Genomic DNA, 24995 nt, shown 5'->3' on the forward strand with positions numbered 1-24995 from the left:
TGGAGAGATGGTTCAGTGGTTAGGAGTATTCGCTGCTCCTGCCAAGGATCCAGGTTTGCTTTCTAGAACCCACAGGGCAACTCACAACCTTCTGCAAGCCCAGTTCTGGGTGATCTGATGCCCTCTGCTGGCCTCCGTGTCCACCAACAAGCATTCTCATGGTTCACAGACATAAAAGCTAGCAAAGCACCCATAGACTTTAAAAGAAACCAACTACTTTTAAGACATAAAAAGAAAATGAATAACTCAGCGAGTTCAGAGCATGAACCATTTAGTCTAAGAAAGTTCAATCATCTTTATTTATTACAAGCCTTTCATATATATATATATATTATGTATACAATATTCTGTCTGTGTGTATGTCTGCAGGCCAAAGAGGGCACCAGACCTCATTACAGATGGTTTTGAGCCACCATGTGGTTGTCAGGAATTGAACTCAGGACCTTTGGAAGAGCAGGCAATGCTGTTAACCACTGAGTCATCTCTCCAGCCCCCAAGCCTTTCATTCTTTAGCATAATATAAATCTAATCTTTATAAACACTGGGAATTTATGACTTCTGTGTTGGAATATTTTAGAAGGACCTTCAATTAAATTTCTTCAAACAAAGTGGATTTTGTAGTAACTTATATAGCATGTAAGTCTCCCATAGACTACCGCTGCCCTCCTCCCTTTTTTTGCATGGCCACGGCTGTTCTCCGGCTGTTCTCTGCCATCCAGTGTACAAGAAAGGAGAAAAAGAGGAGGCTGGGCAGGCAATGTCTTGTTAGGAAACAGATGGAAAGTGTGCAAATCATTCCTATTGGTATTTCATCAAAGTAAACACAGCCATGAGGTCACACCTACCTGAACGGGAAACTGGGGTGTAATCTCTAGAGGTACAGCTAGAAAAGATGGATCTCCAAAACAAATTTGGAAACACTGAGCTAACGGTTAGGCTTTTGATCAAGCATCCAGGAAAACACACACACACACACTCCTTTCTAGTGTGTGCTGATGCCTTGAGCAGATTAGAAAGAAGAGTCCCAAGCTGTGGATCTCTATTCCATCTGAGAAAGACGAGTTATTTCACCTCAAGGAGACACTGATCACACACAGACTGTGGCAGTGAAGAACAAGTGAGCATCTGTAGTCCCCCCTGGCATGCTCCACTTTTTCCTGGGCTGCTGCTAGAAGAAAGAGCATCAAAGTTGTGGAAAGGTGGAGGGAAGCCATGAGGCACAGACAGGCTGGCTGCAGGACAGGGTGACAGCTAGCGGCAGGGACAGCGACATAACAGAGTGAACAGAAGAGAAGCTTATGAGACAATCAGGCACAGAGAAGACACCCTGAGCGGTCTCGGAAGGTGTCACTGTGCTACTTGGTGCAAGTATCAAGTGTAGCAAATGGTGCTCAGGAGGGTTCTCATGCGGAAAGCAGCCCTTGGGAAAGGGACACGATGCAGTGGCGTGTATGTCCTCTCCACTGTTCTTGACTCCCGCCTTCCCCGCGTTCCACATCAAAAACCAATCCCGGGATAACTTGTATTCCAGTTAAGTGAGATAGAAATAAAGAGTAGCAAAATGCTTTCAATGAGGAATGAAATCTCAGAGGGAAAGCTTATAAAGAATCAGGACAACGGCTGTGTAAGAAAGACGTATAAGTGTGCCAAAGCTTGCAGAATATAACAAGAGTTGACATATAAACATGTTTCCCTACGCCAAGAGCGAACTTAACCCAGAGAGCCTCATTATCCAATAAAATTAGCTGAATCAAAGGTAAATAGAGCTAGGTAAATATAATCTTGGCATTTAATAGTTTTTTCACCTTTGACACATATGAAAAATTACATTGGTAATAATAATACATTAATGGATATGTTTAAAGTTATAGCTTACACTGGTTATGAATATGTGTGTATACGTGTTTTCTTTGTCAGTTTGGGAAGCTTAGAACTTGAGCTTAAGAACAAGTATATATTATTCAATTAATTTTAAAATATCATTTGCTGGGGCTAGAGAGATAGCTCAGTGGGTAAGGACATATGTTTATATGGCATATAAACATAAGCTCAATGGGTAAAAATGTTTGCCATATAAACATAAGAACTCAAGTTCAAATTGCCAGAGCCACCCCCCCCCCCCCCCCCAAAAGCTGGGCTTGATCATCTATAAGCCGGTAGCCCTGGTTCTGTAAGTACCAGAAACAGAAGAATCTTTGGGGTTTGTTGGCCTACAGTTAAGCTCCAGGTTCAGTGGGAGACCTGTCTAAAGGGAATAAGGCAGAGGGACTGAGCAGAACACGTGATGTCTTTCTCTAGCCTTCTTGTGTGTGCACAGATACCAAAAACCACACACTGCTAAAATGTGATTTATCACCACTACCAGATTCATATAAAGGAGGATGATATACAGAGAGTTTAAAAGGCACAAATCAGAGCATAATCGAGATCTTAATCTTGACTTCGAAAAGTATAAGAAGCAAGATATTTCAGTTCAATTCCACCCAACAGGAGCTTTTTGTATAAAATATGAATTTATTAATGATTTAAAGTAGGAAGCCCCTTTGGTAGCTCATCTCCAGAGGAGAAATTTACCATAAATACAGAACAAGATTTTGAGTTTGAGGAACACAATCTATCCAGGACCTAGAAGGTTTCCGGAAATCTTCCCCTTGTAGTGGCTTCGTTCATTTGCATCAATTTTTGTCTGAAGAACTTTCTTTAGAACATGAGCAAAAAAAATCACACAACACAGATCTCTCTCTTGGCAGAAAGACTTGTAATCCCTATATTCGAACTCCAAGTCTCCATGAGGAGGAAACACTGATCCTACACAGTTCAATCCCCCCCCCCTCAGCCATTTCAGCTGTGACTGACGCAGCCAGGCCATCTAAAAAGAATCACGCTGTGTACTGTGAAGTGGTGCCAGTGGGGGAACCCCAAGAGTTGAGCAGACGCCTCTCTATTGTCTTCACATAGTCACCTGAGAAATAGGCATATGTAAACATGAAGGATTAAAATATAATCCAGTGACTACATACTGAAGGGATGGGTTTACTCAAGGGTGGGATATAACAGAAACAAGATGGAACTTGAACGCCAAGTCCTGGGTTCTGAGGATGGTCACACATCCCTCATTCATCATTTTATCTTCTTATGTATAAAATGTAGCACCTGCTAAATATACAATACATGGCAGAATTCGGACAAGAACAGTATGCTTCACCAAACGTGTTTTGTACACGCCATCTTGGTGAAGCATTACACTGTATGTTGGCAGTAGAATTAAGATATATTCTTAAGGAAGTCCATGTCTGTCGGTGTTAAAATACAGCACATCTATTGACTATAATCCTAGATGTGGCTTGAGTTGTTGGCATGAACAAGTTTTTGGAAGGTGTTGAGACATAGATGAGAACTTAGGGGAGATCTGAACAAGAACTTTTCGTATGAAAGTGGGGTAAAACTTCCAGCTGAACAGGAAGGCTGGTGGTTTATATTTACTGTGGCAGGGAAACTACACTGGGAACATAAAAGACATCTTCTAAATGCTGCGGGTTTCAAATAAAAGGGCCATGGTAAATACCAATACAGTTTCCAGTTTATGTTTGTTTATCTGTTTATTTATTTTTGAGCCAGAGTCCAACTGTGATGTTCAGTCTGGTCTCCAATGCCTACGCTTGTGATCCTTTCTTTGGCTTCCCAAGACATGGGACTACAGGCAGATGAAGACATACTTAATTTGTGCCAGATTCTCAGTAGCGTTTTTAATGCAAGCTTTTTTCATGGCACTGAAACCTGAAAATCCACACTGTGGGTATTTTACCTTAAGATGAACTGACAGCATATTTTCTGTGCCCCACAAAAATAGGAATTCAAAAAGGAAGAAGAGGATGCTACATTATTGGAATAAGGTCATGATCTTTTCATCCCAAGCTTACATTACAAATATATCCAAAGCAACTTTTCTGGTTTAACTGGCAAGAAAAGAAGAAATGGTACAAGCTTGGGCATTTCAGAATTGCTGCTTTGCACTCTAGTCAAAGGCTTCCAAAGTGATTTGCCATCTCGGAACAGTTTGTCCACTTCACTTAGAAATTAGAAATGTGTTTTGGCCAATAAATCTAACTTTATTTTGTAGTAGTCATTTTTCTTAATGGGAGTGTTTTCCAGATGTTGCCTAAGTCTAGTCGTCTGGGCCCTCGGCCAACAAATGAGGAAAGCTTGATTTCATAGGTTGTCACTGTTGATTTTGCTTAACCTTTGGACTAATTGGTTCATCCCAATCCATTTGCACTGGTATATAAGACTTCCAGCAACAGTGGGAGAAATTCATCTCTCCTTTTTCAGGTAAGTGTCAAGGTTAACCTGCTTTTTGTAGTGTTAAGTATGTCTTCACTAAATGTGTTTGAAAAGGGACAGCAGTTAGTTTAGAAAAGAACCGTAACTATGCGAGGTACTTGTTGGAAGCCTATGAATTTATATTGAGTTAAGTGAAAGTTGGAAGATCTATTGCTCTTGTTAATCTCAATTTTGTTGAAGCTGGTCATTTTATTTCCAGGACATGATTTAAGCCTTGCGCTGTAAGTACAGACGACGCCCCCAACCGAGTTATAAAATAAGTCTATTTTTCTGCTATTATTCTGGGGTGTTATAGTGGTTGGTAATTTAATTGAGTTGTCTTGTTCTGTGTCATATTAAACATGATGATCACCTACTTTCTTAGGAATTCAAGCTGATTTCTCAGAAGTTCTGTTTTAAGGATGGAGTGGATTATTATTGACTTATGTTTGGAAAGTTTCTGGATGCTGTGCACGCGGCACACATTATGCAGTAGTGAGATGAAAGAGCAGGTTTCTGACGCTTTTCTTCTTATTTCAGGCAAGGGTGTCGCATCGGAGACCTGCCATGGGGTGGAAAATACTTCCCATCTGCTTGTTGCTGCTGCTGCCTGCCTTCTTGATTCAACAAGTTTCATCTCAAGGTAACTTCACCATCACAAAATGCTTCTGTCCAGCCATTGTTGCTAAGCCCCCAGTGGGGCTTTGTGACAGCAACAAGAAAATAGATTCAGAAGCATATATATTTGCTTGAGTCGGACAATTTGCAACCCTAAAGTTGAAACACACACAGTATATTTGTGTGTTTTGGAATTCTCACCTCTTCCTCTGGCACTGTAAGAGCTTTGAGGGAGTTCTGAATTTTGATAGAATAGCATCCTTATTCTGTTTATTCAGGTTTCCTCCAAAATGAAAGAAAAATCAGACATTTGTATAGCAAAACTATGCCAGAGCTACACAAGACCATCAAAAGAAATGAAAATATGACATTTAAATAACATTTGCTGGCCTGTTGACAGATTTAACCAATCTTTCACATCAAATGAATCATTATAAATAACTTACTTTATCATCATGTCAGCATAGATAGACTATCGTAAGGTACATTTACAGTGTTTCTCGTGGAATTTTATGAGACTTAAATACTCTCTTCCTTGCAGGGGCAATCCACCCCATTATGGGCTTGTACAGAGCTGAGCGCTATTTCTTATAACATTGTTCAGTTCTTCAGAGTCTGTCCCAGGCAAATAGTAGGTTATTCCTATAGAAGCCCTTGGTGTACACTCAGCAGAGTCATAGTCGAGAGTCCACCGCATGAGACTGAAGCTGTTTAGCCTTAACAATATGTAACTTCAGCTTTTCCCTTCAACGTATACAGCATGAGAGAAGAAAATCAATATCCATGATTATTACAGTGAAGTTTTATTTTTAAAATAGACCTTTCTAGTGAAATGTCTAACATTTTTCATTGAGTCTGAACACGAGAGATGACTGCTTGCTTGCTCAGGCATGTTTTCAGAGTCACCCAGATAAGACAAGGAGGAAAACACAGAAATCAAACCTAAATGCTGAGTGAGGAGTGATGGCCACACTCCCTGTCTCAGGCCTTTCAGTTTCCTCATTTGGTATTAAGACTCAACACTGGGTGCCTCCTAAGCCACCCCTTTTCTTTCTGAAACAATGCTTATCTATCCAAAGTTCTTTTTAAATAAATAAACTTATAAGTATAATTATAATCAGTGGAACGGGGAGATGATGGCGTGGTGGCAAACTATGTGATGCACAACGTGAGAACTGGACTTCAGATCCTCAGTACCTGCATGGAAAGCTAGGCACAGCAGTAGGCGTCTGTAACCCTAGCTCTGGGAGCCAAGACAGGCTGACCCTGGAACTCATTAGCCAAGCAGACTAGCCCTGCAAGCTCCAGGCTCAATGAGAGATCCTAGCTAAGAAAATAAGGCGGAAAGTGATGGAGAAAGTCTGGCATCAACCTCTGGCCTCCACATGTGCAAACACACATGCATGTACCACACACCACACATGCACACACACACACACACACACACACGGTTTAAATAAATAGCAATTAACACGAGGCTATAATAGACCATCTATGAAAAATAAGTGCGTTTGTTCTAGAAATCTAAGTGTATAAGAATAATCTTTTGATGTTGTTTTGTCTGCTTTTCTTGCCTTCTCAACCTCTTCTCATTCTCTTCCCTTTATATATAATATATGTATTTATATACATACACTATATATGCATTTTTTGTGTGTATTGTGCACATATGTATGTAAGCAACCATTCTACAAGTTATCCTACTCTTTATTGTTTCTTATATATATGTGTATTAAGACTTAACTTTCCTGGATGCTCTTGAGATTTTTTTTTCAGTGTATTTCGATATCCCCCTACAGATTAGGCCATTGCAGAAGTGGATTCCTTTGTTACATTCATGCTGTTATCTCCTGGGGAGGATTTCACAGTGCTATCTCTCAACTGGTGCTTAGAAATATTTGAGGCTAATTATCCCATCCCATCACAAACACTCAGTTCATGACCTTTATATCCACACCCAGATCTTATTTCGTTCTCGCTTATTCCTGTTGACAGAGAGCACTTGGAAGAGTCTGCGCTCGCCTAGCCAGCCTGTTCTAGGTTCGCCACTGAGCGTGAGAGGCAGTGCAATTAGTGGAGAAGGCTCATGCTTCAAATTCAGATATATGAGTTTGAGCTTGAAATGGACTGTCTGTTTAGGATGACTATAATTGACTATCCCAAATCAGGGCATTTATAAAAGTAAAGGGGTTATGCAAATAAGGGATATATATTAGTGTATATATATATATATTATATACATATATATTTGCATATACATGTAGTAACTAGCTGTGTATGACTGGGCAAGTTATCAAAATTTGTCTTTTTTGTTTTTTGAGAAAGGCTTTCTCTGTGTAGCCCTGGCTGTCCTAGGACTCTCACTGTAGACCAGGCTGGCCTTGAACTCACAGAGATTTCCCTGCCTCTGTCTCGCAAGTGCTGGGATCAAAAGCATGCACCACCACCCATGTCAGTCACCCGTTTTTATCTTAGATACGGCTACTTTCTTGGAAACATTTTCCTAAGCTTTGGATAGAATGTATGGCTTGGTTTCTGCCATAGAGCTGCTCAAAAAATGGCCACTGGTAATCATAATAGAAGCATTCTGCAGCTGTAATGGCCACCTTCCCCCCAGGATTATTGCTCCTCGTGGAAGCATTACTTAGCTTCCATGGTACATCTATCACCCCAGTCTCGTGATGGATAAAATGGCGTGAGTAAGACCACACAAAGGCTCACCCCGGTATCAGCTAGGCCCATCGCTGCGCACGATTCCCAGCCTTGACCAGTGGGTAAGGCTCTCCCTCTTGGATGACTTTGTCCTCCCGAGTAGACCTCCCCTTTTCTAAGTGGTTTGGCCGTGTTTACCCTAGTATTGTGTACTTTTAGACTTGCCAAGCTGTGCAGGGAGATGTGGGGAAGGGTATTCTAGAGATGCCACCTGCAACTGTGATTTTAACTGCCAACACTACATGGAGTGCTGCCCTGATTTCAAGAGAGTCTGCACTACAGGTACGTTCTGAGAGCTGGGCGTCGTCTGTCAAGCCCGTTGTTCGTCCCTTTACCTGCTTTGGCACCCTCTGCAGCTCTGTTCCTCCTCCCTCCACCTCTGTTCAAGTGCCTGTTCCTTCACTTGCATAAACGTTTAAGTGCACCGTACCTAAGGATGGTCCCAAAGCTTCTGATTTCTGGGGTTGGGTCATGGACAGAAGCTTGGGCACTTGTCACTTGCACATATGGATCAAGTGCTTGCATGTAAAATGTCTTAATTGGGCCTTAATAATGTGACTTGGTAGGCATCGAGTAAAAAGGAAGGCATACTTCTTCGCCAACAGTTGACTTTTGATGGCTTAGAGATCGAGCCTTTCAGATAGTCTCAGGAAAGGAAGGACCAATAGGAATAGAATACTTACATATGCTATTTGAACTTTGGGTATTAAATGTGTTTTTAAAGAGGATATTTTAAAGATCAAAAAAATAGGAGGGTTAACTAATGAATTTCAAAAGCCCAAAAGTTCTAAATCATGAGTGGTATTTCAGTTGAACACTAGTTGGGTCATTTCTCATAATAGATGCAGACCAATTTAATATTCAGTTTATGAAAACTATAATTAAAGTCTATGAAATTTATATGTGCATTAGAATTTGCATGTGGAGGTGGTAACGATAGTGCTGTAAGGCTGAGCATTGGGTGAAGTGGTTCAAGCAGGCCTTGGTTAAATCATCGTAACTTCCATTGAGTTTTCTCTGGAACAGCAGGCCATGTGTCACAGTCTACACCGTGGCATTAACTGAAACCTTTCAGTCTTATTCTCTGCCCAGTTTTTCATCTCCAAAGTGTTTGCATTTTAAGTGATTTGGGGCCTGAACAGTGGCCTGCTCAGCTAGTTTCCCAGGCTATATTGTTATAAGAGGGAGAGATTCAATGACTACAGATCTATTACAAAGACTTGTAGGTGTGAGGAGAGGATGAAGGCCCTCGTATGAAGGGCAGCCTGCTCTAACGATAGCTCCCAGTTTTCTATTGTGTCTACACACGTACAGGACTCAGGCAGCATCAGGATGTTTCCTGCTAGTTTACAAGGGAAAGAACGATGCCCCAACTTGTCAGATTTCTTCCCTGACGTAGGCTGTCTCTATTTGGACATCATCCTTTTAAATTCAATTTTTAAGACTAGATGATGTGCGCACTCCGAATTCCAAATAAGAGACGTAGAAGTGCACCCTTGGGACCCGGGTCAGTTGTCGGAAGAGAAATGCTACAAGATGCGTCAGTGTGGCTTTGTGACTAATAATCCACGTTGCCTGTTTTGCTCTGGGCAGAGCTCTCCTGCAAAGGCCGCTGCTTCGAGTCCTTCCAGCGAGGGAGGGAGTGTGACTGTGACTCCCAGTGTAAGGAGTTCGGCAAGTGCTGTGACGATTATGCGACTTTCTGTGAAGAAGGTAAGGACCATGGCGCCAGCCAGTGCTGCTCAGCATAGCCAGCCCAGGACACACCTTGGCCTCAGTGATGTCTAACACACATCTAAGGTCTTGATTTTACTAATGTATAAGTTGCTTCCTAATAGTTTGGTTTTACAAAGACAAAGAAAAGCACCGTCCGCCAGGAACCTCGCAGTGACCTCTAGTTCACTAGCAAGGGGGATGTGGGCTAAGTGGACAGGCTTTCATCTCCTAAGGTGCGTCTTTCCCACTTTAAATCTTGTCCCCACCTAAAGGATCGCCTGCACAGAACCAGTTGTCCTTAGAGCTTTTTGTGCTCCGAGCCTAAATGTACTGGGTATATGTTTTTAAAGGCAGAACGCTTCCAGCTTCTTGTATAAATCAACTCGTTGCTAAATCTACAGACAAATCTGCTAAAAAGTTGATACCTCAATTAATTATTTGTGCCTGCCCATCCCTAGAGTCCTCTCAGTGGTCTTTACACCAAGCTGGTGCAGGACAAATTCAATAAAAAGGGACGGTCTCACTTAAAAACCTTCTCTGGCCATCAAACCTGAAGGAATCCTCTCACAGTATAACAACAGCCCATCCTTTTTTCTCTTACAAGATAAAATAATAGAATACTTTCTTCTCCAAATATTTGTTCTTAACCATTCTTTGTCAAAATGTGAATATCAGTGGAGGCAAAACTGAGATAAGCATTGCTTGCATAATTAGATCATATTTTTCTTTGGCTGTGCCTCTCCTATGTTTAGAATGGCGGAAACTCAATCAGAGTTGAGGGCTGTTTCTTAACTCTTCAGTATTTTTACAGGAAGTATTTTAAAAGCACTGGAGACACCACCCTTATTTCAAAACCCCAGAGGTCAGCAATCCCGCAGCTTTCAGAAGGCAGCGGGATGGGGATATGGATATCTACTCACCACTTTGATAATTATTTTGGCTAAGAGACAAGCCAAAACCAAACAAAGAAAACAACCCAACACCCTACCTCCCCAATACACCAAGCAGTTGTTTTGGCAGAGGATGGGTGGGGAGACTGAGTGAAGACATGGACAGACCACTTGAACTGCACATAGGACTCTGTGCTTCCGAAGTAGATCTGAGGTTAGGCAGGAAGAGGAAAGAATGGCGGCAATGCACAGAAACACCATTCACAGATTTCAGGAAGCCAGTCAGGCTCCCACTGAAAATGAAAGGCCCACCCAGAGCTTCAGAACCTCACGAAAGCAGGATGGAAACTGCGAGGTCGCTTCAGGGTTGCCATAGATACGGGTTATTGGGGTCTACCGAAAAACTGCAACATTTTGAGAGCTGACAGGAGCCATATCAGCCCAGTTGCCTCCCACCATGGGTAGAGAAGCCGGAATGGTTGTTATCTGTTTTGGCCACGCTCACTAACTAGTACCCGCCAGAACTATTACTCAATTTGGCATCTTGCTAGGGGGGGAGGAGAAAGAGGGCGAGGTACAGTGCCCGGTTCCTGGAAGCCAGAAGAGGAGCTCTGAGGAGACGGTGGGAGTAGCGGTGGATGGAACTCTTGTCTTCCCCATCTCCACGGCTGTTTCTTCTCTCTACCCCTCTTTCCTTCTGATCCCCAGTGTTGTCCCATGCCCCCCTTTTTAGATGTTAAGGCGTGGGAGGAGGGAATAAAAGGCAAAGGAGACACACACCAAACCATTAGTGTGTGTTAGGTTGGGAAGGGCAACTCATTTGTGGAGGTGTGAAATCTTCAAAATATACCTATACAATGTTTATAATAAAACTCAGGGCAAACCGGCACTATTTGACTTAAATACATATGAAAATAGGAAAAATATACTAGAGTTGACTAGGGCATGATTTTTCCCATTATCCATGTGCAGTATTACTTCTGTAATTGTGGGATGATGGCAAGATAGGTGAAACTCATAGAATGACAACTTGTTTTAGGTGGTCATTTCTCTTCAGCAATGCTGCATACGCATTTCACTTCACAGATGGGAAAATGTTCCATAGTCTGGCCTAGATTCCAAGATCGAAAAGGTAGACACCCGGAGAAGCATACGACTAGCATTTAGAACGGTGACTCCCGAGACTGCTTTCTAGCACAATTTCCCACAGTTTGAGAATCCTATTTTATAGCAATGTGTCCTCAGAATTACTGGAGTTCTTTGTGCTGGGCTACAGCTGTCCTGTCCTGACATTTAGCAGCGTCCCCTCCTGAAGCCACATGCATCCGTGCTTTTCAGTCAGCAATGCTGAGGAGTCTAAACTGATGCTAACCGATCTGTCTTGCTTGGCTCAGTGCATAATCCCACAACACCACCTCCAAAGACTGCACCTCCGCCTCCAAGAGCATCTCCCATCATCAAATCAACCACCAAACGCTCACCCAAATCACCAAAAAAGAAGACTAAGAAAGTTGTAGAATCAGAGGAAATAACAGAAGGTAGGAAGATGACAGACATCACTACAGGACATTTCTGAACTGAAATACCTGTAGGTGGACTATTCATATGAATAGCCTCAGAGGGTGATCTTTTGAGCCATGGAGGGCTCATGGTTTTTTGTTTATTTACTTGATTTATGCTAAAATTTCAGCTAAAATATAAACCCTTGGATATTTTTAGCCCTTGTTTACCAAACCCGGCATGGGTGGTCTTTATCAGAAGAGACAAATCTCACTGTAAAAAATGAAAACATTTTTTCTCTATATTTTATATAACTTTAAGTAGGGGTGGGAAAATAAGGAGAAAGTTATATTGTTAGTATATGCAATCAGTTCAGGTGACTTGCTTTTGATTGACAGCTTTACAAAGCGAGTAGTTGCATTACCCATAAAATGACAGCGGACTACAACTCTCGAAGGCCAGTTATCAGCATTTCTTGTTGTGTATGGACCGGCAGTTCTTTTTTGCTTTGTTCTAAATCACAGTTGGTGTGATCAAATTTTTTATTTGATTTATAGAACATTCTGTTTCTGAAAATCAAGAGTCCTCCTCCTCCTCTTCTTCTTCCTCTTCAACTATTCGGAAAATCAAGTCTTCCAAAAATTCAGCTAATAGAGAATTACAGAAGAACCCAAAAGGTTTGAGCATTGATAAAGATCAAAGACTCTATCAATGCCATGCTAAACAATTATTTTTTAAAAAGTCATGTGTGTTGATAGAATGGTTTGAGATCTTGCTATCTGGGGAGTGTGTAACTATGGAAACATTCAGTTTAGAAAGTAGGAAATGAAGACACCTTACAGAGACTCAGTGGTATGTAGTTAAGCCAGCCTGTACAGCCAGGAATCCGAAGACGCTGGAGTAGTGACTGGATGCAGTCTGTTAGAATTCCTGTCTAGCTGATCACCGTGTTTTTCCATTCTATCTCCAGCTTTTGTTTTCTCTTCTATGGTTTTCTTTAACAAAAACCCAGTGTTTCCCCAGCATTAGTCCTTGACATTCTCCTAAACTCCAGGGAAAGGCAAGATTATCATTCCTGTTATATAGATCTTTATTATTTTTCTAACTTTTAAAATCATGAGTCTCACTTCTCTCTGCAAGTTAAAGAATAGGCTATTATTTCCTGGGAAGGGATTCCACCTGATCTTTGTATTTCCTGAAATTCTAAAATATATTCTTTCTCTTATAGTAAGTAATGGAATTTTGAGGAACATCTCCCTGGGTAGCCACAGTTTCTTATAACCTTCCTTATACCCTAATAGCCAGATAGTCTCACTTCAATTCCTTCAAAGAATCCTGCTCACAATGGAAGTGCAATACAAGTTTGCTAAACAGAGTTAGTATCAGTGAAATGCTTTTTGCTTAGCTCCCCTAAAGGGCAGCTGCTGTGGGGAATCTTAAGTACAGTCTATTGCTCTGGCACCCTAATTGTCTACGTCTTCTGGGACAACTGAGTTCAGGTGTGCATTTGAAAAGAATCAGTCAACAGCCCTACGCATGGCAACTAGGTTCATCAGAAACCTTTGGGAAGAGTGGAGCCAAATCCTCAGTCAGCAGTAGAGGCCTTTGTAGGAGTTAGTGCAAAGAAGCTACAAGAGTTTGCACTCAAGTTTCCAGGAAGAAGGGACAACATTGAACACTATGGAATGAGAGTGGGTGGCATGGTGGACCAAGTGAGGTAAAGAAATGAACACAGACATGGAGTTATGCCACTGATCACTTTGCTGGCTGCAATGGCTGCAAGCTGCTACTGTCTTCCATGTATTTATATTTAGGGCTTCATTTGTGGTTTCATCTGTTTGCCACATTTACTCAATAAGTCTCCAAAGACAGAAAATTTACCATACATTAACAGACGCATTAAAGGTTAGCAATTTGCCTACTGACACCTACCTAGTCAATGATCTTTATGTTACTATTAGAGAGAGAAAAAGTATTCAAAATAACAACTTTTATTTCCTTCTCTAGAGAAAGATAACAAGAAACCTCCCCCTAAAAAGGAACCTAAACCAGAACCTCCAGTCGTAGATGAAGCTGGAAGTGGACAGGATAATGGTGAAGCCAAGCTCACCCCAGCTCCTGACAGTCCTACCACTCCGCCTCCCAAGACTACAGCAGCAAAACCTGCAAGTCCCAAACCCAGTCTTAATTCTGAGACATCCAAAGAAGCATCTTCAACTTCCAACAAAGAGACAGTAGTGGAAACGAAGGAGACTAGTGCAACAAATAAACAGACTTCCGCCAGTAAAAAAGAGAAAACTACTTCAGCGAAAGAAATACGGAGTGCAGAGAATAAAGATGTTGCACCCACATCTCCTACACCTACCACCTCCAAGAACCCAGCTCCCACAACCACCAAGCCAGTACCCACTACTACAAAGGAACCAGCTCCCACTACCACCAAGCCAGTACCCACTACTACAAAGGAACCAGCTCCCACAACCACCAAGAAGCCTGTACCCACTACTACAAAGGAACCGGCTCCCACTACCACCAAGAAGCCTGTAACTACAACCAAGGAACCTACTCCTACCACTCCCCAAAAGCCTGAACCCACCCCCAAGGAACCGGCGCCCACGACCCCGAAGGAGCCCGAGCCCACGACCCCGAAGGAGCCTGAACCCACGACCCCCAAGGAACTGGCTCCCACGACCCCTAAGGAGCCCGAACCCACGACCCCCAAGGAACTGGCTCCCACGACCACTAAAAAGCCTGAGCCCACCACCCCCAAGGAACCAGCTCCCACGACTCCTAAGGAGCCTGAGCCCACCACCCCCAAGGAGCCTGAACCCACGACCCCTAAGGAGCCTGAACCCACGACCCCCAAGGAACCAGCTCCCACCACCCCTAAGGAATCAGCACCCACAACCCCTAAGGAGCCTGAACCCACCACCCCCAAGGAACCAGCACCCACAACCCCTAAGGAGCCTGAACCCACCACCCCTAAGGAACCAGCACCCACGACCCCTAAGGAGCCTGAACCCACCACCCCCAAGGAACCAGCACCCACGACCCCTAAAGAGCCCGAACCCACCGCCCCCAAGGAACCAGCACCCAAGACCCCTAAAGAGCCTGAACCCACTGCCCCCAAGGAACCAGCACCCACGACCCCTAAAGAGCCTGAACCCACAACCCCCAAGGAACCAGCACCCACGACCCCTAAGGAGCCTGAACCCACAACCCCCAAGGAACCAGCTCCTACCACTTCTAAAGAGCCTGCACCCACAACTCCCAAGACTCCTGCTGAAGTAACTCCTGAGTTTCCTGAAGCACCCACACCAAAGGCTCTTGAAGACAGTCCTAAGGAACCCACTGTGTCACCAACTAAGACTCCCGAGGTAAGCAAACCTGGAATGACTACAGCAGCTAAAGAGAAGGCAACAGAAAAAGACCCACCCCAAACTACAACTGTTGCCCCTAAGAAGACAACAATTAAACCAGAAGAGACTACTGAGTCAGAAGCAAGCGCCACCACATCACCCCAAATTACCACTCTGAAAACAACAACTCTCGCACCCAAAGTAACTGCTCCAGCTGAAGAGACTCCGGACAAACCTGAAGAAACAACCCCTGCATCAGAAGATCCTGACGCTCCTAAGACAACTCTGAAACCCCAGAAACCAACCAAAGCACCCAAGAAGCCCAGCTCTACCAAAAAGCCAAGCAAAGCACCTAAGAAGCCCGCCGCTACCAGAAAGCCAAAGACAAAAAAAGAGAAAAAACCAAAAACGACACCATCTCCTCTGAAGACGACTTCGGCAGTGCCTGAACTGAACACCACTCCTTTAGAAGTCCTGCGGCCGACCACAGCTAGCCCTAAGCAAACTCCAGACTTAGAAACAGCTGAAGTAGATCCAGACCATGAAGACGCGGACGAAGGTGAAGAAGGAAAACCTCTCATGATCCCCAGGCCTCCTGTGCTCTCCCCCATCCTGATTCCAGGCTCTGATCACTTGGCCGGCGCCCTCAACCACGGCATTAGCACCAATCCCATGCTCTCAGGTACTAAGACTCAGTTACTTTCCTGTTGTTGAGATCCATGGTCTGGAACTCTAACTGGGGATCCTAGCACGTTTGAGGACAGCTTCCTACAGGCGTGCAGAGGAAGTACAAGCACAGTATACACACTTAGTCTGCAGGACACTGAGTGGTAGGTAGCGTCAGAAACGTCGTCTTGGTGAAGTCTGGACAGGTCTGTTGTAAGCGGAAATGGGGTGTAGAATTTAAAAATAATTTAGTTAGCTAGGACTTTATCCTTCAGAGAGCATAATGGAAAGAAGAAAAAAAAAACATTTCCTTTCCTAACTCAACCCCAGGGAAGTAACTGAAAACAGTTCAAATGTCCAATAAATAGCTCATGTACATGAAGATCAGGACAACCTGGCCTCTTACACCTCACTATGATCGTTATGTTATACTCCTGAATCACGTTAGGGAAGAGGAATTACGGAACCATATCACTTCCTTTTCACCTTACTAGATTTTAGAAGGGCAAACAGGAAGCAGAATCCGGTTAAGGATTTGAAAACAACCAACTGCGTTTCCCCATCTGTTCTCTATTAACTTTTCCCGATTTGTTTTAGATGAGACCAATTTGTGCAACGGTAAGCCAGTGGACGGACTGACGACTCTGCGCAATGGGACGTTAGTTGCATTTCGAGGTGAGCTATCATGAGGAAAACATGAATGTGTTTCCTCTTGTTTTGTACTGGCATTCCTGAACACAAAGTCGGCAGTGAGCTAATTTGAGTTGTGCTTTTAAAGGGAAACTGACTCATGATTCTACACTAAATGAGAATATTGGATGGGTTAATTTAGGCACATAAATATAAAAATACTATAATTGTAATTACTGAAGGTTTGTGTGATAGGATTTCAAAGTGTCGAATGACAGAGATTTGCACTCCATGACCTATTTTCTTAGAAGAGTATGCCTCCATTGTGAGGTAAGAAAAGTTGTATTTTTTGTTGGAGAGTAACAGTGAATTAAGTAGATTTCCCTTGGACTGGTGTTTTAGCTCTCTTAGAACACAGATTAAGTATGTAGTCATTAAGTTATACTCTGATTCTAGAAAGTAAAAACACTGAAACCCACAAAGGCAGAAAGATCTTTTCTAGAGAAGTAGGCAAATGAGCGGGTGCGAAGGCTCAGTGGTTGAAGGTACCCACTGTCAAGGCTGATGATCGGTACTGACCTCTGGGACCTACACGGTGGGAGGAGAAAGCCAACTCTCACAAGTTGTTTTGTGACCTCCACATACACCTGCAAGTGTCCACACATACAAACCAACCAACCTAACCCAAATCAAATGAAAATCAAGGTGGGTGCAGGAGTACGCTAATTCCAACACACAGGAGCTGGAGGAAGGTAGAATCTCTGAGTTCAAGTCAGCCTGGTGTGCACAGATGGTCTCAAAACCCTCCAAATTAACTATCTGAATTAATTTTCTCTTTTTCACTTGGCTCTACTTCCAGGCACTTAACATGTTGGATTCATTTTTTCTTTATAATCACATTTTTTTTTCTGTTGAGACGTATTTTAGTATTCAGACTATAGGCTGACATGTCTCTTTAATTTTTAGGTCATTATTTCTGGATGCTAAATCCATTCAGACCACCATCCCCAGCACGCCTGATTACAGAAGTCTGGGGCATTCCTTCCCCCATTGACACTGTTTTCACTAGATGCAACTGCGAAGGGAAAACTTTCTTCTTTAAGGTAACAGAGATATTGCTTGGAAAAAAAGATGCAGTTGCACCTTGTCCTAACTCATCTTAACCTTCAATTTGGAAACAATGAATCTCTCAAAAGTAATTTCATACTATTGATCATCTGCTTATTCAAATTCAACCAAGTTAGTGTGCTCCCCTATACTGAAATCAGAATGAATTCCAGAACCATGCCTACAAATCCTTTAACATCATCTTCTCTTTTTTAACAACCAGGATTCTCAGTACTGGCGCTTCACTAATGATGTACAAGATGCCGGGTATCCTAAACAAATCGTCAAAGGCTTCGGAGGACTAACAGGGAAAATAGTGGCGGCTCTTTCAATTGCCAGGCACAAGGACAGGCCTGAATCCGTGTACTTTTTCAAGAGAGGTCTGTATCACACGGCTGGCAACGTGACACTGCTTTTTAAAAACTGGTGCTGGTATTTTATTGCTAAAAATATTACAGGACATAAGAGTTTAGGTCTCCTGCAATGTGAAACATAGAACATCTTGGTCTGACAAAAAGAATGCTATCATTGACTGTGTGAGGCCATGTGTTGAATTCAAGTCTTAGTAATTACTGTATTTCAAGAATATTTTTCAATTAACTATTCAATTAACAATAGCCATTATTAAAAATCTCTCTATATATATTTATGAAAACAACCAAAAAATGTAAAGGCAATCCTAAGCCATTCCTTTGTTTTTGTTTGCTATGTACCTTTCCTAACGTAACAGGTGGCAACGTTCAGCAGTACACCTATAAACACGAGCCCACGAGGAAGTGCACTGGACGGAGGCCTGCTATCAACTACTCGGTGTACGGGCAGGCAGCGCAGGTCAGGAGGCGCCGCTTTGAGCGTGCTGTTGGACCTTTCCAGACACACACCGTCAGAGTCCATTACTCGCTGCCCATGAGAGTTGTTTATCAAGACAAGGGTAATGTTTTCATCATATTAAGAATTCTGATCACGATGGAGATTATTGGTCAAAAAGTACTAACAATTTAAACTTACTGATGTAAAACAAACCCCTTTGCCTTACTGAGTAATAACCAAAGATTAATTCTTTGTTTTTCCTTTGTGGGTAAAGGAAGTAGTTTACTCAAGCACCGTATACAAATCTCTAACCCTCAAACAATCCTAACATTAGTGCTAATGCCATAGCAGAGAGCCGATTCAGAACCTGGGCTCATGCAGCTCTAAGGCTGGAAACTATCTCACGCACCTTATTACCAATTCTGTCTGCAGGTTTCCTCCATAACGAAGTCAAAGTGAGCATGATGTGGAGAGGGTTTCCAAACGTTGTTACCTCAGCAATAACACTGCCTAACATTAGAAAACCCGACGGCTATGATTACTATGCCTTTTCTAAAGGTAAGCAGGATGCGAACAGTTTCGGGAACTTCCCAAGTTGATCTCACTGGTGGAAGCACAAACATAATTTAAGTGGAGATGGCAAGTGTACAGTCTTGACTGTAAGGAAGAAACTCCACGCCAGTGCTCACTCAACGTGAGGGGAGGGGAGAGACTGCGGCACTAACTTCCTTTAACGGACGGCAGCGCACAGCTAGGAGCTGAGGAGGAACCTGGCACAGAGACACAGCACTTGTTTCTATCACCAGCAGCACTGAGGATTCTACACAGCAATACAGTCTAGAGGTGTAGAAGACAGTCATGGAGTGGAGTTTTATTAACTAAAGTATTTTAACTAGGACACTTATCTTTCAAAAGATGAGTAATGTAAATTATTCCACGCATGATTCCATAATATGAATGTCTAAAAAGTGTATTTTAAAAATGATAAAAGTCAAATGAATCATCTTTTAAATCTTTTAAATTAATTGGTTCTTTAAATAGTTATTTTATAAAGGAGCACTGACCCTAACAGTACTGAAGGATGCTGAAAGATCACTCCATCCACACCAGAAAATTAGTGAAATCACTCTTGATACTGAAATGATACTGCTTTGAATATAATAATCAACACAAACAGTGTTTTACCTTCTTTTTAATTAAAAAGATGATTTCTCTTTCCCATTTAGATCAATACTATAACATCGATGTGCCAACTAGAACAGCAAGAGCAGTTACTACTCGTTCTGGGCAGACGCTCTCCAAAGTCTGGTACAACTGTCCTTAGACTGATGGGCAAAGAAGAGTCACGAAAACGAAAGGAAGAAAACAATGATCAATTCTGACACTGAAATACATTTTATTAATAAAGAGTGTTGAAATGAGCATACCTATTTATACAAAACACTTCTCAACTCGACAATCATTATATTAAAACAGATCTGCCAATCTTATTCACAGGTGTCAATAGTTTACAGGTCACTTAGTTCATATTCCCTCTATTTATTCCTCCTCTTCCTCCCACTGCATGGCTTACACCTGGAGAAGGAAATAATAAAAGGCAATCACTCATGGTCAACAGAAATACCTAAGATATTATAAATATTAAAAGGTATTCCCATGTTGATTAACAGTTATTATAAATGGGTCACTAGTACTGATGTAAATGCAGACTAACGAGTTACATTAGAAAACGTGGAAATACTAAAACCTTGTATTTCTTTACTCGCTACAACAGCCACAAAACTTTGATTGCACAAAAAGCACTGCACAACATAAGAACACAGGTAGAGCTAGCACAATGAACACACAGCATGGGAACACTTCAGATTTTCCAAATCTTTCTTTGGATCCAATAAAATAAGATACCAATTGTATGTAAAAAACACACATTTTGTACCTATGACAAATAAACTGCTTTAAAGAAGCTCTCTGGTTGTGAAGCATCACATTGTAACATGTAATTATGAATCAATCCTTACAGTTTACATAAGAAACTTGTCGCACATGTTATTATCCCACACATCAACTAATCTGTATGTTGGAACTCACCTCTCTGTCTGTTAAACTGACGACCACGAACGCCTTGTCTCAATGTTGTCTGAAGTCTTACTCTTCTGAAAGGCTTCGGCTGACTGCTGCTAGTGTCTAAAGAAAGCATTAAGATACAATCTTAACAACAAAGCTGCTACAATTAACTACTAGGTCAGTACACAAATTCAGATGTGCCCATTGTTCAATATTCAAGTTTGCTTCTTCAGAGGGAAGGAAACTAAACAATCACACAAACACACACAAAAACTGGTACAATTAAAAAGTAAAAACAAGGCTATTGGTGGTGGTGCATGCCTTTAGTCCCAGTACTTGGGAGGTAGAGGCAGCTTAACTCTGTTAAGTCTGAGGCCAGCCTGGTCTATAAGAGCTAGTTCCAGGGTAGGCACCAAGGTTACAGAGAAACCCTGTCTCAAAACAAACAAACAAAACCAGAAACAAACAGTAAAACCAAAACAAAACCAAAACACAGTATCAAAACAATCTACTTTGAGAAAAAAAAAAACATAGAGTTTATTTGTTCAACCACTCAACTAACTCAGGAGGTTATTTAAGACAACTCTCTGGTATACACAGGATGCCAGGGGCAGGCGAATATTACGGTAACAAAGAATCAGATTCCAGAGAAGCCAAAAATATCCTATCATCTCTGACTTGTAGTTCTGTCTACATTAAATCATTAGCAAATCCTGTCAGCTCAAATTTAAACAAACTCACCCGAACCACACAGCTGTATCTTGTTCAAGTCACATGCTCTGCATTTCAACAGCTTCCAAATTTGTCTGTTTCTGCTCATTACTAAATTTTAGTCTCTTTTACACCATGGCCAAACTGCCTGCAGCATCATATCATTAATCTATGTGAAGAATTTCAACTGTGTTCCATCTCTACAAGACTCAAAACAAGCTTCCCAGTCTCAGTCCTCTGCTCCAGCCACGATGACCTCCTTGCTGACTTTGAACGCCTCAGACACAACCCATTGGCTTATGGGACTTTATGCAACTGCATAGTTTTGATCCTTTTCCAAATGTTAGTTTCTTGGCCACATTTTCTGTGAAATTCCCAGTTATGTAAGACATTCAAATTTGCTGAATGAGTACCCAGCCAGAGAACAGGATTAATGTAATGGCATTCTATTTTCTAGTGACAACCAACCACATTTTCTCACACAAGGGCTAGTCTGGCAACTACTATTACTTCTACTATTGAGGGAAGACAATTCTTAGAGAACATGAACAGGACTAATAATTATATTTAAAATTTCTGATATTTTTGTGCATAAAGCTATTTGCAATTTTGACTACGAGATTCAGTATGAAATGTGGCTATGTAAAGTAGCCAGCTGCTAAAATTTGGACAAAAGAGTTGTACCTAGAACTATAAGCAACTAGTTGAAATGGCAGAAAAGTAACTAAGAGGGATAGGAAGAAATTTGGGGACAGCAAAATTATGTGACTGTAAAATACAATTAAGGAAGTCTGTTATAACATGATTGTTCTATAAAAATTTCAGAATAACCATCATGATGGAGTATTCCATTTCCTTAAATGAAAGGTGAATTTCCTCAAAACTGAAGGTGAATTGCCTTATGCATTCTAAGATTTAAAAGCTTAGCATGCAGTTTTATTGAGTGGAGAGTCTAGAGGAAAACTTGCATCCTGGCTTACAGCTTATTAGCTACATGACCTTGTGAAGTAATTTAACTTTCCTATGCTTTAGTCTTCATACCTAAAATATGGGAATGGACCCTACCAAACTGGCTTGTTGTGAGAACCAAATAATATGTGTAAAAGGCTTGACAATAGCCTGACACACAGTTAATACTCAAAAGATGCCTATTTATATAGAAAGCCCACAGAAGTATCTTTTATTATAAGACATAATCTTTCCAAAGTTAAATTTAAGAACTTGAAGACAACTCTTTAAATTAGTAAGTTTCAAGCATGGTTTTGAAGTAAATGGAGTCCCTCCTCCAAGCCTCCAGTTCACAGCTGCTCTGGCACAAACAGGAGAGCTAGGGAAACACTCCTTCGATTCCTTCCCAATACAACCACCCCTCCAATTCAAGAGCACCTTTAGACAGGTGAGTAAGTCATAGGATCTGAGAAAAAAACAGAACAGTAAAGAAAAAGAAGCACAGTTAGGAGACCCAAACACCTTTCAGGCCCTGTGCTGACACCGTTTATCTGGATGAAATGTGAGTAAACTACTCTCCTGGTGGGGTCCACCATCTTCGTGCTTCGATTAACGCCAGAACATCCGAATATCGCAGTAATAAGCTCCTTTTAATGATAAAAATTAAGGAATGTGTTTTACAAGTCAGGAGTGTGGACATGAGAGCTGCGTCTCTGGTAAGCATCTCTGCAGACAAGGGGGATAAATGCAGGCTGCATGCGCACAGTCCTTACCCACAGAAGAGCTGGACGGAGGGTCCTGGCTGGTTGAGGGGAGATCGGACTCATCAGATGCCTGCACAGGCTCCTCTTCCTGTTGGCTATCAATTTCTAGGCCTGCCTCTGAACTAATACTAAGAAAATAAATGTTGATTAGAAAACGTAAAACGGAATCTACAAAGTAACTCAAATGTTCCCAAATTCTTTTTGATTTACTTTGTAAACAGTTCCAGAGTTCTAGTCTTAAGTAAAAATTAGACTCTGATAAAGACTGTCATTTTTTTTTTTAATAAAGAAAGCAGAGCAGGGGTTGGGAGTGAGGACTCCAGTTGTCTTCCTTTTACCTCCTTTCTTACTAGGATGTCCTGCAATTTTGCTTTTTCTTTTCCCAGTGATTCAGCAGCCCTTCTTCACCATTTGACAAAAATGTTTACATTCTTGACACTCACAGGGAATATATTAGACTTTGATAAACTCTCAAACAAAAGGCAAGAGTTATTCACAATTGCCTCAACTAGTAACAGCAGATTAGTAAGTCACCATGAGTAACAAGTTATGGGTATGAGAGTACCTGATTCAGTGGCTATATTTTCTCTTTCTCCCTTTAAGAAGCACAGGACGGTAGCTAGTAAAAAACCTGAATCTGGTCTAATCTTTCCTCCTTTATCACCTGAAAACATTTGTACAGTTTCTGGTAACAACTTACCCAAGAGATAAGATGGGGAGGTATAAACAGCACGGGGTGGAAGTTAAGTTTTCAAGTCTCACCCGAGCTGGCTACGAGTAGAATAGTCTAAGCAAATTACTGTTAACATGCTCCGAACTTAATTTCTATGATGGAAAGTGATACATTTTAGGAATATGGTGTAGGACAAATATAAAGTGACCCGAAAACATGTAGAGAATTAGTAGCAGCTAGTATTCTCAGTGGGACGTACCGCCCTCGAAAAGTACCAATGTTAAAGAATACAAACACACCTGCTCTTTACTTTATAGTACCCAGTAGACCTGGCTTATGAAACATCGTCAAAGAGTCCTTGAGCTCTAAGCAGAAAACCCGCGTTCTACCAGTAATGTTTCTGACCATTAAACAATAAATTTTCCATTTTATAAGAATTAGATTCCAGTTTGAAACTTAACTCTCCATGGCTCCTTTTAGCAAATTATTTGTTTCCTTAGAATGAAAAAAAGTTTTCAATAATGCTTTTTAAAATTGTCTCTCATAGTAACCCTAAATTCTGAAGCTGCTTTGATTTTTGAACACAAGGCAGCTTTTTCAAACATAGGCTTTGGCTTAGCCACAGAGTAGGGCAACGCTGAGAACACACTCTGATGTATTTGCTTGCTCAAGAGAACAATTATTGACAACATACAAAAACTACAAAACGAATCATACCCTTCAGACTCTGCCTCCACAAACACTTCGTCTCCATCGTCACCAGTGGCTGTTTCGTTGGTCGTGGATAAAGTGCCCGTGGATGTTGTCACCATCGGAACAGACTGAGAAGCATGCTCTGAAGCATCAGACGTGGTACTCTCAGTAAACACAGTCACTTAAAAAGAAAGAAAATAAACACATTTACCTTTGTGGTTCATTAATTTTGAGCCAGAATAGATCCAATGTCACCAATAAAATAAAATGTCCCCATTTATCTGGCACCAACCTGGGGCTGCTACTTGGAGAGGTGTAGTGGGAACACTGCGGCCACCAGACTCTTCCTCATGAGCCAGAAAGAGGGGTGTTTCATACATTCCCAAACCTAGAGACAATTGTGAACATCAGTGAATGACTAAAAGAACACAAAGAAAAGAATTAGCACAAAGTGAACATTTTTAAGCTCATAATTTAGTTGCTCCATAAAGGAAAAAAAAAAATCAAGCTCAATACATACTCTACACTTCTTTTAAACACAATAACACTAATTAAAGTACTCCAAGCAATTAGCAAAAATGTCTTTTTTATTCTTATTTGAATGTATTAATTGTACACACACAAAAAGTGGTTTTGTTAACAGTTTAAAACAAGTTAATTTTATGGCGTATCCAACTATCAACAAGTACTCTGTTGAAATCCATTCCTCACATAACTGCTAAGGTTTTTACTTCTTTGTAATTCAGCAATCCCTTTCTTAAGCAGAGGATGACAAGGATGGCTATCTTGAATTTTATTTTCTATAGAAATAGCA

At 41.5% G+C, this 24995-nt stretch overlaps 2 protein-coding genes across 3 annotated transcripts in view; one reads left to right on the plus strand and one right to left on the minus strand.

Moving 5' to 3' along the window:
* The first annotated feature begins 4212 nt into the window (after positions 1–4212).
* Positions 4213–20291, plus strand: Prg4 (proteoglycan 4). Of its 2 annotated transcripts, XM_050162927.1 has the most exons (12): positions 4213–4329; positions 4861–4963; positions 7810–7932; positions 9244–9363; positions 11651–11794; positions 13764–15797; positions 16379–16456; positions 17378–17514; positions 17742–17898; positions 18249–18449; positions 18761–18886; positions 19555–20291. In XM_050162927.1, the coding sequence occupies exons 2-12, from the start codon at positions 4888–4890 to the stop codon at positions 19650–19652; spliced, it is 3294 nt and encodes a 1097-aa protein (XP_050018884.1). In that variant the 5' UTR covers positions 4213–4329; positions 4861–4887; the 3' UTR covers positions 19653–20291. The 2 variants fall into 2 exon arrangements, with proteins under 2 accessions (XP_050018884.1, XP_050018885.1); XM_050162928.1 differs by lacking the exon at positions 11651–11794 and having other exon boundaries at positions 4215–4329.
* Positions 19705–24995, minus strand: part of Tpr (translocated promoter region, nuclear basket protein) — a 59427-nt gene continuing 54136 nt past the window's right edge. Inside the window, exons 48-52 of the mRNA XM_050162926.1 lie at positions 24474–24569; positions 24206–24362; positions 22825–22943; positions 20417–20512; positions 19705–19903 (exon numbers count right to left, since the gene is read on the minus strand). Coding sequence (XP_050018883.1) covers positions 19848–19903; positions 20417–20512; positions 22825–22943; positions 24206–24362; positions 24474–24569 — 524 coding nt within the window. The 3' untranslated portion in view covers positions 19705–19847. The remainder of the gene's footprint in view (positions 19904–20416; positions 20513–22824; positions 22944–24205; positions 24363–24473; positions 24570–24995) is intronic.

The sequence above is a fragment of the Alexandromys fortis genome, unplaced genomic scaffold (genome assembly GCF_014885135.2).
Source record: "Alexandromys fortis isolate MF-2015 unplaced genomic scaffold, M_Fortis_MF-2015_v1.1 scaffold_126, whole genome shotgun sequence".
NCBI classification, from domain to species: domain Eukaryota; kingdom Metazoa; phylum Chordata; class Mammalia; order Rodentia; family Cricetidae; genus Alexandromys; species Alexandromys fortis.